This window comes from Xenopus laevis, chromosome 2L (genome assembly GCF_017654675.1).
Source record: "Xenopus laevis strain J_2021 chromosome 2L, Xenopus_laevis_v10.1, whole genome shotgun sequence".
NCBI classification, from domain to species: Eukaryota; Metazoa; Chordata; class Amphibia; order Anura; family Pipidae; genus Xenopus; species Xenopus laevis.
The window spans coordinates 15399154-15414973 of NC_054373.1; the positions used below are offsets into that span (position 1 = coordinate 15399154).

The following is a 15820-nucleotide window of genomic DNA, read 5'->3' on the forward strand; positions in this document are numbered from 1 at the left end:
AGGGATTAGTAACCCATAGGCACCAGATAATTAGCTTCAAATGGGTTTCCAGTAAATGCAACGTGCTAATTAGTTATAGGTTATTGGATATAATGCAGATTTGTTACATTACCCCAACAATGTTTTGGGTGCCTCCTATGAGCAAAAGTGCTGCACTGCAAGATCATGTTCATTGGATCTATAGTTCTACATACATACACACATACACACATACACACATACACACATACACACATACACACATACACACATACACACATACACACATACACACATACACACATACACACATACACACATACACACATACACACATACACACATACACACACACACACACACACATACACACACACACACACACATACACACACACATACACACACACATACATACACACACACATACACACACACACACACACACATACACACATTTTACAGACAAGTTTCTCTTTGGGATACAATAGTTTGGATATGTAGGGGCAGACCAGTGGCTTAGCACGGATAAGAGGCTTCATACATTTCTAGGCTTGGATGGAGCTAATGCCCACCAATCCGATTATATGTGAGTGTTTTTAAAGAGGAACTAAAGCCTCAGAAATAGTGGCAAACTCTTGCACCCTAGAGCTTCTTAAACAGCCACATGATATTGGGCAAGATCTCCGCCCATGTATTGGCCACCATAACTCCAGTCCTTGTACTTCCAGCCTTTCCTTAGCAAGCTCACTCCTGTGTTTTGGCACGCAAGCTTACACTCGTTACACAGCTGAGTGCTGGAGGTAACCAATGCATTTGCCAATGTGCTCGTAGCTAATGACATCATGTCAGGGGGTCCGGTCATAAAGGACAAGAACGTGTGGTGCTATGGGAAACCATTTAGATGGTTACTAGAAGAGTCCTGTTCCTCAGATACACAACACTTTGTCCAACCAGAGGTTCTCTAGATGATATCCTTAAAATTATTTTCTTAGTCCCCAGTGGGGCTTTGAGTAGTTCAGCAGCATCTGTAAGGCCTTATAGCATTGCCTTAGTAACTGCTGACTGGTTGCAAGTTTCTTATCACCTCCCGTAGGCCTTCTATTGTGTTATACTCCCTTTACAAGAAGCCAAAAAAAGGCCGGTTGGTGTGTTTGATGTCACTAGGAGCATGGCCAGCTGAACAGAACCACAAATGGAACTCTCCATAGCAGGAATAACTCCCTACACGTTACGGTTGCCTGTACAGATAGATTCCAGCTTACAATGGTGGCAGAGGCCCCCTATGTTGTCTATTGAGGGTATACTGTCCCTTTAAGAGACAATGCACTATTAAGTCAGGCAGCCGTGATGTACATTTGCACTCCGCCCACCCCAGTGGCGTGTCACGAAGCAGTGAGTCATCCCCAGTTTCATGCGGATCTGTATTTTGTACCGCGCCATTAAACTGCCACGATTAGTTTGTTGCCGTTGACAAGTAAATGTAAAACTGTTATTTTCCGTGTATTACTGTTTGTGATCAGCCATTTTGCATTGCTCACTTGTCCTTTCTCTTCAGTTTCAGCGCCCAGCAGGTCCCTCGCCAGGCGAAGGCGACTCGTGAGAAACCGTTTCACAATCGATTCTGACACCATCTTCACCGACCCCGATAAAGATTCCGACCAGGAGACTGAGCCCTCCCCTCCCCAGCAGTCGTCAAACAGCGGCGACACGGATCGCTGGGTGGAAGAGCAGTTTGACCTGGCGCAGTACGAAGAGCAGGACGACGTTAAGGAGACGGACATACTGAGTAGTGACGATGAGTACTGTGAGTCTATAAAGGGGGGTTCCATAGAAAAGGATCTGAGTGAGCAACTTGAGGCCACCTCTCTTTCTAGTAACCCAGTGGCTACCAAAGTCCAGAACACAATGAATTCGCACGCCTCTCGTATGGCTCAGCTGAAGAAACAAATCGCCTTTTCCGGCATGAACGGCAGTATTGAGAGCAACGCGGAGGAAGTCATTTGGGTGAAACGGGAAGACTTTGTACCAGTCAGGAAACTCAACACTGAGATCTAGGGAAAGTGTTCCACTTGCCCTTTATACGAGACGTCCTATCAGAATAGTTCCTGTGCACTGTGGGAAGAGGGACCCTTTTAGAATGCACACTTGCACGCACAACATTGGCAGCTAAAAACGGCCCAGGGGCCACATATATCCGGGTTACAGTAACCGCAACAAACAAGCCCACAATCCCCCCCTTTTGATGTGTAATACAGAAGAGCTTGTTAATCTTATTTATTGTAAAATCAGGGTTTAGAGATGAGGGCGATGCTGACTGAAAGGATCAGGGGGGCAAACGGCGGGTGGGAGTGGCTCCCCCATAACTGTGGACAACGGAAGTGAACACAAGGAGCGAAAGGGAATCTACATTGTGGTCCGTTACTCCGTTCTCGGTTTCTGCTGCCTTTTCACTCGTTTCGGAGAATGCAGTGTTCCCTATGCCTCTTCGGTGTCGAGTGCAGTAGCTTTTGTATTTGGCGACTGTTCCAGGGATAGACTTGGCTTTTATGTTGTAAAGCTATTATTATTATTATTATTATTATTTTTATTTTTTTTTATTTTGCTATATTAGCTGGTTATTTAATAGTTAAGTTGGCGGCGAGCATTCCATTTTTACTTTTTAGACAAATTTCTAAACGATGCCAAACTCTTTACTAGAGACCCAGAGGAAACACTTGAAGAAAAAAAAAAAAAATATCTTTTTTTGTTTTTATATTTATGCCTTTTACATTCAGAGACACCAGGGAACGGGGCATTTTACATTGTAAAGTTACAGGATAAAGAAATCTAGTCTTTCATAGCAGATAGGAGCGAGTAGTTTTGTATGCATATGATATGATATATATATATATATATATTTAATAAAGACACATGCACAGGTCAACACTTATAAAATGGGGATATGATTTAAGTCATTCCTCCATGTCTACATTAAAAGATAAGTAAACCTTTAAAATAAGTGAATGTAAAATTAACGAGGGGGCTATTCTAAGAAATTTTGCAATGTACATTCATTATTTATTTTGTTTTTATTCCAAGATATTAAGGTATACGTGTCCTGTTAACATTAATGAATTTTGTTACAACAGCGCCACCTGCTGGTCAGCTTCCCACCAGTCTGACCACCAAGTAGTCAAGGAAGTTGTCAGGAGAAAGAAAGAGGCTGCTCTGATGTTCTTCTGCTTAGGAAAGGTTTGAGAAAAGTTTTTAATTTTTTTCCTAAGAAGAATAACATCTTTCTTTCTTCTGACAACTTCCTTGACTACTTGGTGGTCAGAATGGTGGGAAAATGACCAGCAGGTGGTGCTGTTGTAATACAATTTATTTATATTAACAGTACATATTTCCCTTAATATCTTGGAATTAAAGAAAAATAAATAATGAATGTAAATTAGAAAAGTGCTTTAAATAGCACCCTCGTCAATTTCACACTCACTTATTTTAAAGGTTTACTTAATCCTTTAAAGCAGGGTTGTCCAACTAACAAACCCAAGGGCGTCATTCTGTCCAAAGTATCTTTGACATTATCCCCCAGATGTGGGGTGTGAACTCCAACGTCATGAAAGTAGGGTGGTCATCAAGGCCACATTTTGTAGAGTTCACAAAGAGAGATGACCCAACATCGCTTTTTGGAGGCCCAATGGTGGCCTTCAATTGACAGCCCTGTTAACCAACCATACATTGAGTCCATTCCTTGCACTTGGTACATTAAAAGTGCAGGGTTGTTGACATCTTCCAACGTTTTCCCCTTTAGACCAGTTTTGTTTTTTTGAATCCTTCCTTACAAAGGGACCTTCAGTCTGTGGCTTGCTGGCAGTTGCTGAGCTAAAACTCAATGTAAGTCGACAGCTGGGCATTGTCACCACTGATATCCCTGTTCCAAGCCAACACGAATTCTGTAAGATCATGTTTTTGCTCTCACATGGAGACAGAGAGTAACAGTTGTGTATCTTCATATCAATGGAAGTGCTGCTGAACCCATTCATGAGCCAGAGGGCCATCCGCTGTAGTGGCTTAATCTAGTTTTATGAGTGGCCCTGGCTTTGAAGGGCGGCAAGACAACTTTCTAGCTACGGTTCCATTGTGATGTGTAAGTGGCAACATCAGCTGTGACCTTGCTCTTGTTTTTTTGCTGCTTCAAATTCCCAGTCCATCTGATTTTGGTTGGCGTGACCGTGAATATTGCAGTCCATGCACAAAGCTTTTTTGAGAAAAAAAAGATTAAAAAAAAATCTATATATATTTTATCCTTTGTAACTCTATTGTCATTTGATGGCACCTGCAGTTCACTTGTGTATGACCTACTTGATAGCCTGAGATCAGCCAGTCTTGTTGTGTACTGTACCCAAGCAGAATATGGTCAATTGTGAAAAACTGGAAAGTCTGGTGCTTTTCAAGGTACCGCGCCCTGTACATATTGTCATGACATGTCTTATGTCACACGTTCTTATATATTTCTTTTATAAGCTGAGAGAAGGTCTATTTTTATGTTTTTAGTTCAATGAATGAAAAGTTGTAAATGCCTGTCAAACAATAAAATATTAAAGAAAGCGTCCGCTTCCGTCATTGACGTCATTCAGTAGTTCTATAAACCCGACATGGAGTGAATTATTGAAATCCAAGACGTTAAACATTTGTAGGGCCAATGGCTCAGATTGACTCCACAAGGAGAAATGTGCCCCATCTGAAAACTCTTTTAGTTGTACTCATGTACCAGGTTATTTGAGTCTGTACCTGGGGACAAGTACATTTTCCTTGAGGTTTGTTGCTGGTATTTGGTCATTGATCTTCTTTCTAATTAGAGACCTCTCTAAGGCAGTGGCACACAAAGTGTTTGTTTGATGAACCTTATCAGTTGATATCCGATGGGGCATGTTCCGATATTGACCAGGTTAAACAGAACATCAGACCATAGATATGGCCGGCAGATGTCCACACTGTCCTTACATCATCCAACCACTGTGCTCCAAACATTTGGAACTGGATGATTTTGTCCACCATTTGAGGTGCTTCTCACACCCCTAACTGGCCTTCAGGCTGTCTTCCTCTCCCCCTTAGCTCATAACAAGGTTACAGATATATAGAAACATTGGGGTAACAGTCACCCTGCTATAGTTCCAGGGGTACCTAGGGTACAAATAAGCACTCACCCCAAATCTCCCCCCTAACTGGCCTTCAGACTGGACCCCCTTAGCTCATAATGTTACAATTATATAGAAACATTGGGGTAACAGTCACCCTGCTATAGTTCCAGGGGTACCCAGGGTACAAATAAGCACTCACCCCAAATCTCACCCTAACTGGCCTTCAGGCTGGACCCCCTTAGCTCATAACAAGGTTACAGATATATAGAAACATTGGGGTAACAGTCACCCTGCTATAGTTCCAGGGGTACCCAGGGCACAAATAAAAACTCACCTCTAAATCTCCCCCTAACTGGCCTTCAGACTGGACCCCCTTAGCTGATAAGGTTACAAATGAATAGAAACATTGGGGTAACAGTCATCCTGCTATAGTTCCAGGGGTACCCAGGGTACAAATAAGCACTCACCCCAAATCTCCCCCTAACTGTCCTTCAGGCTGGACCCCCTTAGCTCATAACAAGGTTACAGATATATAGAAACATTGGGGTAACAGTCACCCTGCTATAGTTCCAGGGGTACCCAGGGCACAAATAAGCACTCACCCCAAATCTCACTCTAACTGGCCTTCAGGTTGTGCATTGTGTAATATATAATTAATAGAACTTCTTAGTCATTGTTTGATTGCAGTCCTGTAACCTCATTCCCTTTCAATACACTTTACAATCTAGTTCAATGTAGGAATAATTTCTAAGACCATTTGGAGATGGTTTAACTTTTTATCTGACTTTTGCTCTAGAGCTTTTAATGCATTTTTCCAGCCGCTCGATGGTTGTGCAGTGACCCCAGTAACCAGGCCTTTGTTAGAATGGGAGAGAAAGCAGTTTCCATACATTATAATTCTGGCCCAGTGTTCTGCTTGCTGGGGACACTGGCCAGAATCTATTTACAAGAGATGCAGTCGTGTATTTTGCATTATACTTGGAAGAGAGTTCTTGTTTCACTACAGCCACAGTCATAAAGCTTTTTGTTACCCAGACATAATTATAAAACGTAATTATTAAACGTAAGCATGCAGAGCAAGTTTATCCATTGGGGGACTCTTAGCACCATGTTTGAAGGTCTTTATGTTTAGGTGCCTCATACATTTCCAGTCTACTAGAAGTTCTGATGCCCATACTCCCACCAGCCATGGATGGAAACTAGCCATGCTTGTTCCTGCTCGACCAGCCATTTGATGCAGCCATCCTCGGAATCAGAGATACTTGAGTTCTGAAGCAGTTGTGATGTACAAGTCTCAGATCTTCCCCCCCCCCCCCCCAGCCATAGCAAACTAAAGAGAATTGCTTGGAGAAGAGAGATGAGAAGATGTTCAAAATGAATTTCTCCTGCTCTACTCATTGATGTAGGGCAGGGATCCCCAACCTTTGGAACCTGTGAGCAACATTCAAATGTAAAAGGAGTTGGGGAGCAATGCAAGTATCAAAAATGTTCTTGGGGTGCCAAATAAGTGCCGTCATTGGGTATTTGGTAGCACCTATGTGGATTATCAACCTACATTGAGTCTCTGTTTGGCAGTACAACTGGTTTTTATACAACCAAAACTTGCCTCCAATCCTGGAATTCAAAAATAAGCACCTGCTTTGAGGCCACTGGGAGCAACATCCAAGGGGTTGGAGAGCAACATGTTGCTCACGAGCTACTGGTTGGGGACCACTGATGTAGGGTGTGTTTTATATGAGGTTTCCACTTCTGTAAAGGCACTTTTTTTATTAGACACACGGGCCGAGCCCCACAAAAATTGAGTCCCATATGGTCTCAGGAGAGTGCCCTAAGTGTCAGCCATAGCACTGAATGACCATAAAAAGAGTCAAGCAAATTAATTGGTTTCTTCACTTTTATGTTACACGTTGTTTTAGCCATAAATAAATCCCTTTCAGTGTTCCAGGCAGCATCCGGGAAGGTCAGTCAATTCTTTGCTCTAATAGGTTATAATTGGGCCACCAAGGGAGATTACAGAATGCAAAAGTATTCATGCGTAGTTTGTATTCCAGCCTATGAATTATAAACGATGAATTAAGGCTGTTCCACCTATGACAAGTTACCTCTGGAGGTCACATAGCTGCGGCTAGGGCTAAAAATAATAACTTCTATCATTCCAAGTTCTCTGCCACTGAGCGTTGGCTATTTTGGGCCATTTTTGTTCATGGAAAAACTACCCCTTCACAGGATATTTTTCTAACGAAATACGAGAAAGTTGGTGGTGCCCCAGTGCATCTTCTGCAGGTAGCCACGAAAACGTTAAAGGGATACTGTCATGGGAAAAAACATTTTTTCCAAAATGAATCAGTTAATAGTGCTGCTCCAGCAGAATTCTGCACTGAAATCCATTTCTCAAAAGAGCAAACAGATGTTTTTATATTCAATTTTGAAATCTGACATGGGGCTAGACATTTTGTCAATTTCCCAGCTGCCCCCAGTCATGTGAACCCCAGAAGTTCCCCCAGTTTGTACCCAATAGATGTAACCCATCTCTCCTGCGCTCTACACCTCATCTTCCATTACTAAAGTGCCAGAAACTTGTATTCTTTGTCTTTCATTGTCTCCTTTTCCTACTGAATGTATCATTTTCTTTGCAGACGTTACTAGACGCCATGTTGCTCGCTAAATACTATTCTCTTACATTTAATAGACGTCTCTACTGGTGTTAAGATTCTACATCTGCTCTCTGTTATTTTCCCATCAGTGAAACAAGCGAGACAGCTCCTCTCTAAGGATAATGAGCTCACCCCATATAAAAAGCTTGGAAATTGACTCTAATGCCTGAAAATTCTCTGTTATCCGACCTCTGCATACCATGTTGAATAAATGGAATTTTTTTTATTCCTCTGTGCTGATAAACACAGCTCCCATCTGTCAGGCGGAGAGGCTATTTCCATAGCACCCAGGAGCTGCTCCGTAGAGGAGAAGATGATGAGGGCAGCACCCATGAAATGCCTTTGAGCAGAAAGTGTCAGTGGAGCAGCTTGAAGGCACAGGGCAAGGTTTAATAAGCGGAAAACAGGCTCATGATGTCACAAGGCATCTCACCACAATGACATATATCATATTGCTTCCTATTTAAAGATCTCCATTAAAGGGACACTGACATTTATACAATGACAGCAGGATGGTAGTGGATTTCCGCCTCTATGTAATATAAGTACGTCTGTGATAGTTCCCCCTAGAGAGAGAGGAATGGAAGCTGCCAGGCTAATGTGGGCAGTGGGAGTGCAGAGTCGGCTTGTTGGTATCTGAAGAGAAGGGAGGAGTTCCTGGGGTCATCTATGAATGCACCTGCTAAAACCGACAACTGTTGGTGCTTATTGATGATGCCTTTTATTAATGATTAATGGATCCAAAAACACTCCTTGTGCTCCAAGCTCCACTGCATCCGTCCTGCCTATCACACGTATTAGCGCCAGGTAACCTTGGAATTAATATGGTGCTAAATCCAGACTTCCAACAGCAGGTTGAATCAATAGACACTGTCCATTTCCAGCATAAGAATCACATGCAACTTTAAAGGGATACTGTCATGGGAAAAAAACATTTTTTCAAAATGAATCAGTTAATAGTGCTGCTCCAGCAGAATTCTGCACTGAAATCCATTTCTCAGAAGAGCAAACAGATTTTTTTTATATTCAATTTTGAAATCTGACATGGGGCTAGACATATTGTCAATTTCCCAGCTGCCCCAAGTCATGTGACTTGTGCTCTGATAAACTTCAATCACTCTTTACTGCTGTACTGCAAGTTGGAGTAATATCATCCCCCTCCCTATTCCCCCCAAGCAGCCAAACAAAAGAACAATGGGAAGGTAACCAGATAACAGCTCCCTAACACAAGATAACAGCTGCCTGGTAGATCTAAGAAGAACACTCAATAGTCAAAACCCATGTCCCACTAAGACACATTCAGTTACATTGAGAAGGAAAAACAGCAGCCTGCCAGAAAGCATTTCTCTCCTAAAGTACAGGCACAAGTCACATGACCAGGGGCAGCTGGGAAATTGACAAAATGTCTAGCCCCATGTCAGATTTCAAAATTGAATATAAAAAAATCCGTTTGCTCTTTTGAGAAATGGATTTCAGTGCAGAATTCTGCTGGAGTAGCGCTATTAACTGATTCGTTTTGAAAAAAAACATGTTTTCCGATGACAGGATCCCTTTAATTATGAAATCTTGGCCTCCAGTTTGCTTCGACATTCACATGCAATTTACAAGGTCTCTGTAATTATGGAATAAGATGCAGCATTATGGGTACACATCATGACAATTTGCATCCAGAATTGCATATTGCACATTTCTCTTGTTGTTACAAGTCTTCTCAGTTAAAGAGCAGTGCAGGGTCCAGGGTGGGAGTGGATGCCTCAGTAATGGTCATTCCCTAAAGGTGGCCATATAAGATAAGATGCACTTGTTTGACAAGGTCGCCAAACAAGGGGATCTTAACCCAATATGCCCACCAATGGCAGGGCGATACATGGGCAGACGAGCTGCCGAATTGATCTAAAGGACTGATATTGGCATCTTTAATCTACCCATGTATGGCCATCCTAAAGCTAGAGGCCTTAAAATATGGTTGTCACCTGCCCAGTTTTCCAAATTAGCAAAACCGGGCAGGATTAACATGACAATTGGCCAATCAGCGTTCACCATAGCCCCGCCCCTGACTTCATTGGTCTGTCCCTATAACGTCAACACCCCGCCATGTCACTGATCCGCCCCTTGATGCTATCCCCCCCTGTCCAGAGTTAGCAGCAGCAAAAGGTGGCAACCCTACCTTAAAAAAAGTCCAACTTGGAGAAAGGGGACCTCCATGAATTAGGACTAGAGAGAGAAGGGATAGCTCATATATTTAGTTGCACAAGAAACAAGAGATAGAGGGGATATCAGTGTGCAGCTTTTGTTCCCCAGACAAGAATGGGTTAGTACTCTGGGTTCACATATGTAGATTTAGGGAAGATGTCTTCCAGTGTGGAGGTGCCCTGCAATGGCTGGAGACTAAGGGAGCGATTTATCAACATTGAAACTCAAATTGTTGCCACAAACGGATTTTTTTGTGCTAAAACTCCTGAATTTGAAGTATATTTTCCAAAACATGTATATACAACATTTATTAAGCACAAACAATTTGCAAAACTCAAAGAAAAACTCCAGCATCTAAAAGTTGCCGAGTTCATGTAGAAGTCAATGCGAATGCAAATTGAAAGCGTTTGTTTTGATACAAGGTTTTCAAAGATAAATAAAATAAAAATTCGAGATGTTTGATTTCATTTCCCACAATTTTTTTTATATTAAGGGTTTTTTTTTTTTTTGAAAAATTATTCCAAGTGGAAAAAACCTCTAACATTGCTCAAATTAGAATTTTGATAACCCTTCCAGTGTACCTTGTACCTGCCGATCTTTGAGAGCCACTGGTGAAACCACACTGGATAGTACGCGCCATCTTCCCTTACGCACCAATTTACATACAGTACTTAACCATGAGGTTATTTTGGGCCGGGCTAATAGTCACAGTGCCCAGTTATGGTAGTGCCACTGCAATGGAAACTTCTGGTAATGACTATGGACTAATGGTCTATGTGTGGTTAGTGTCCCCAATGTTAAAAAGAGGAGAATGGAAGCCTTCATGCAGGATGGGTGTTGCCAAAAGTAGAGACTAAGGGGGTTATTTATTAAGGCTCAAGTTGTGTTTTCCACAAAAATGTAAGTTTTCGAGTTGAATTTTTTTATCAAAATTCACATTTTCGAGTTTTCGAAAAACTCGAATTATTTGAAATTTTTTATACCCCGCCCCTGGCAATAGCTTGAATCCGAAAATACACCATTTAAAATCTGTCGAGGTCTTGTAGGAGTCAATGGCAGAGGTCCCTGGAACCATTTGAAGATGTTAATAGCCTTCATGATGTTTGAGTTTTTTTTCGGAGGGTTACCATTTCAATTGTGAGTTCATTTGAGTTCATTCGAGTTATACAAAACTCGAAAATTTCGACCTTTGATAAATTACCCCCTTAGATTATGAAGCCGTCACTGGTGATGTACAGTAGATCCTGTATAGGGGGCGCCTCCCATTACAGACAAGAAGAGATAATTCTCCAAGTGTCAGGGATGTAACTAAAGGGGAAGCAGATGCTGCAACTGCCATGGGGAACAGGGGCTATTGGGTCACTGACAGTGTAAGTTTATGAAAATGTCATATACCCAAAGTTTAGAGGGGCCCTAACATGAGTGCACTGTTGGGGCCTGTAATGTCTGGTTATGTCATTGCCCAGTGATATAATTGACACATTTGGGCTTATTTTGTGCCCACTCTGTGCCCAGCTGAAGAAGATGAAGAAACCTCAGAACATGCAGAGCAGGAGGGACGGAAGGAAGAATGTGAAAATAATGGGAGCGAGGGAGGATAGAGTGGGAGAGGGTAAGAAAGAAACAGTAAATGGCAGGTACTGGGTGAAATAACCAGGCATCTAGATACCGGCACTCATGGGAATATGGAATTATAAGAGATTACCTGCACTCACACAGACACAGGAATTATGGTGACAGCGAGGAGTCAAGTGTAATTCCCCCTGTGATCGTGCAGCTGCGTGCCATGAATCATTGCCCCCCACCCCAGCACCCTCCTACCTCTCTGCTAAACACTCACACCAACCAACCCAAAAATCTCATGATTTGGAAACTGCAATCAGTCAGGTACCGGGCGGGTAGTTCTCATTAAAGGAAAAACTATACCCCCAAAATGATTACAGATTGGGTGGGTAACTTACAAAACAAATAGGAGGGTAATTGGTGCTGCAATTCACATTGGCCACATTAGTGCTAAAACATTATGCCAGTACAAGTCTTTGAGTTCAGTTCTGTAGAAATTAAAATAGAATTCTCTACAGAGGAATTAAGAGATGGACACCCCCAGGTAAGGAGCAGCAAGAGAGGAAGCTCTCAGGTGGGACACAGCAGAAGAAGTGGGTGGTGTGACCAGGTGGAGGCTCTGAGAGGAGCAGAGGAGTTGACCAGGAATGTATGGAGACACAAGAGATGTAGAATTGCAGAGAAATGAAGGGCTTTGGAAGACTTTCTAAATACCTTACCCTGTTCTCTCTTAGATGAGAGGAGAAGGATTCTGGAAGTAGAATACAGACTGAAGTGGGGAGAGGTGGGAGATTGGGGGCCAGTTTGTAGCAAGATGCAGGATAAGACTAGGGCATGAGTGAGTGTCTAAGATGCTCTTTGCAAGTCAAATGGCAGATGTTGGCAGTTTTGCAGTGGAAGAAGTTGAGTATGGACTAAATATGGTCAGAGGAGGAGAGAGAAGAGACAAAGTCTGCCCTAGACAAGGTGCTGGATTAATAGGGTTGCTGATCATTCCGTCAGCAGAAATAGTACATAGAGGTCTAGGGACAAGTTTAGGAGGAAAGATGATTAGTTTGGCTTTCTTGAACTTGGTTCAATCTGCGATTAGTTAGATCCATCCAGGAGGCCATAGATAGGAGATAGTTTGGCTTCCAAACCTTCTTATATGGAACTGTATTAATGAAGAATCATTTCACTATTAAATGCTGGTGTTTTCATTCCCCTTCACCCTTTGATTTCTCATTCCCCACATTCCTCTTGTGCTCGGCCTCCTTCCTCCACACTTCTGCCTATATATCAGTTTGCTATTATTGCACTTTCCTTCATCAATACTCATTTCTGTTTCACTGTTTTCTATGGGACTGAGTGGGCACTGATACATGTAAAGGGATTGTTCACCTTTGAGTTAACTTTTAGTACAATGTAGAGAGGGATATTCTGAGACAATTTGCAATTGGTCTTCATTTTTTATTATTTGTGGATTTTGAGTTATTTATTTATTCAGCAGCTCTCCAGATGACTGTATCTGTTTTATTAAAATGTATAAATTAAAGAGATTTAAAAAAGAAAAATACCGGGTTGTCAGGGTCAAAACTGGACAGGTGGAAACCCTATCTGAGTAGCTGTTGAGAAGATAAGCTTAGGGGTCGTCACTAATTATCCAGCAGAAAATGAGGTTGGTCTGTAATATAAGCTGATGCTACAGGTTTGCTGATTATTAAATTCTGATGCTAATTGCACTGGTTTCTGTGCTGCCATGTAGTAATTATCTGTATTAATTACTAACCAGATGTATATTGTGACATTTCTATTCTATGTGTACTGTATATTGTGAGTGGGTCCCTAAGCTCAGTAAGTGACAGCAGCACAGAGCATGTGCAGTGAATCAGCAGAAAAGAAGATGGGGAGCTACTGGGGCATCTTTAGAGACACAGATCTTTACTGCTAAAGGGCTGTGGTTGCCTTGGGCTGGTACAGAAGCACAAAACATAATGTACAACATTTCTAACTACTTTTTTAGTTAAAGGGATACTGTCATGGGAAAATTTTTTTTTTTCAAAATGAATCAGTTAATAGTGCTGCTCCAGCAGAATTCTGCACTGAAATCCATTTCTCAAAAGAGCAAACAGATTTTTTTATATTCAATTTTGAAATCTGACATGGGGCTAGACATATTGTCAATTTCCCAGCTGCCCCAAGTCATGTGACTTGTGCTCTGATAAACTTCAATCACTCTTTACTGCTGTACTGCAAGTTGGAGTGATATCACCCCCTCCCTTCCCCCCCAGCAGCCAAACAAAAGAACAATGGGAAGGTAACCAGATAGCAGCTCCCTAACACAAGATAACAGCTGCCTAGTAGATCTAAGAACAGCACTCAATAGTAAAAACCCATGTCTCACTGAGACACATTCAGTTACATTGAGAAGGAAAAACAGCAGCCTGCCAGAAAGCATTTCTCTCCTAAAGTGCAGGCACAAGTCACATGACTGGGGGCAGCTGGGAAATTGACAAAATGTCTAGCACCATGTCAGATTTCAAAATTGAATATAAAAAAATCTGTTCTGCTCTTTTGAGAAATGGATTTCAGTGCAGAATTCTGCTGGAGTAGCACTATTAACTGGTGCGTTTTGAAAAAAAACATTTTTTCCGATGACAGGATCACTTTAAGTTTTAGTTCTCCTTTAATAGCAATGCCCCCTTGTGTTCATGCACTTTATACTTTGTACCGCCCCCTAGTATAAATGAAGCAGCAGTTTGGTGCAAGGGGCGGGACCTGATTGAAGTACCTAAGTGTATAGTATTTTTTATGGGATTTGTGCTCCGCACCTGCTTCTATTCTCCGATCTCTTGTTCCTCATTGTATCCTTTGCTACAAATGTCACTATGCAAATGCCGCTCAGGAGGATGAATACAGGTTGGAGTGAAGCAGATTTGTACTTTTTGTTCTGCGTTTAATTGCTTTTTATTAATCCCGATGCACCGTGATCCGAACACAAGCGCCGCCACTGCCTTGTGCTACGGAGAACAAAAACAATTGTCTGTAATTGAGCTGAATTCAAAGCACATATTCATCTACCTCTCTCTCTGCTTACGGCCCCAATCTATCTGTCATCTGAAGAAAAGAAAAAGGAATCTGTTAAACAACTTCCCTTCCAATAAAACGTGGAATAAAAACAGAATTACGTATATTTATAATAAGGCAAAGTATTTTCCTTACTTGTTATCCCCCCCAAACAACGTAGGTCTCTATAAAACCTGAAACAGCTCAAATGTAAAACCCTGCTTCATGTTAATAAACCATTTTCATAATAATATACTTTTTTAGTAGTATGTGCCATTGGGTAATCGTAAATAGAAAACTGCCATTTTAAAAAAACAAGGGCCGCCCCCTGGGATCCTACGATTCACGGTGCACACAAACATACCAACAAACCATACATGTTAGGTCACATGGGCCAATTAACAGACAGAGTTGTGTCTTTTGCTTCCACACTTCTTCCTGTTACAGTTAGAGCTGCAGTATTTCTGGTCCGGTGATCTCTGAGGCAGCACACAGACCATCACAAAATGGTGATTCGAGGCAAGAGAAGTAAAAGGGCAATATTTACTTAAATATATATTCCAGTTTGATAAGATTCTTTAATGTGTCTCTTAATATGATATAAACTACCTGTTGCTTAAGTATTCATTTTGGGGGTATAGTTTTCCTTTAAGGGAAATGGAAAACTTCAATACAAATATCATACAGTAGCTCAAGACGCTCCACTGAGCACTTTTGAACTTTACATACATTTATTTTTTCTAGTTTTCATGATATTAGCAGTGTTTAAACTGATATAATGAGTTGGAAACAACAGTGCCATCTGCTGTTCATATTGGCCAACTGGTTAAAGTTGGCTGCAAATTAATTTCCAGAGAAAAGAAACATCTGGTGATGTTGCTCTGCTCACAAAATGAAGTTAGTGAGCAGAGGAGAGTCCTCTGATGTATATTTGGTCAGTTCAATGCAGAGTGACATTGCAAGATGTTTCTTTTATCATGAAATTTACTGGTTACAATTGGCTGATTGTAACCAGGGAACCAGGGTGTGTGTGACTAAAATGCAGTACTGACAACTGTCAAGGGGGCACCTTCAGTATCTGACTAAATGCTAGGGATGCACTGAATCCAGGATTCGGTTTGGGATCCGCCCAACATTCAGCTTTTTTCAGTAGGATTCAGATTCGCTCTAATCCAAGAGGCTACCCGAACCAAATCCGAATCCAAAAAAATCACGTGACTTTTCGTCACACAGACAAGGAAGTCAAAAAACGTTTGTATTT

General features: G+C 41.7%; 1 protein-coding gene across 7 annotated transcripts in view; it reads left to right on the plus strand.

The window, feature by feature from the left end:
* The window catches only part of tiam1.L (T cell lymphoma invasion and metastasis L homeolog), a 228642-nt gene extending 225672 nt beyond the window's left edge, over positions 1-2970 (plus strand). For all 7 annotated transcript variants that reach the window (XM_018245947.2, XM_041581580.1, XM_018245948.2 and 4 more), the window contains one exon: positions 1537-2970. In XM_018245947.2, coding sequence (XP_018101436.1) covers positions 1537-2036 — 500 coding nt within the window. In that variant the 3' untranslated portion in view covers positions 2037-2970. The remainder of the gene's footprint in view (positions 1-1536) is intronic.
* Positions 2971-15820: the final 12850 nt, after the last annotated feature.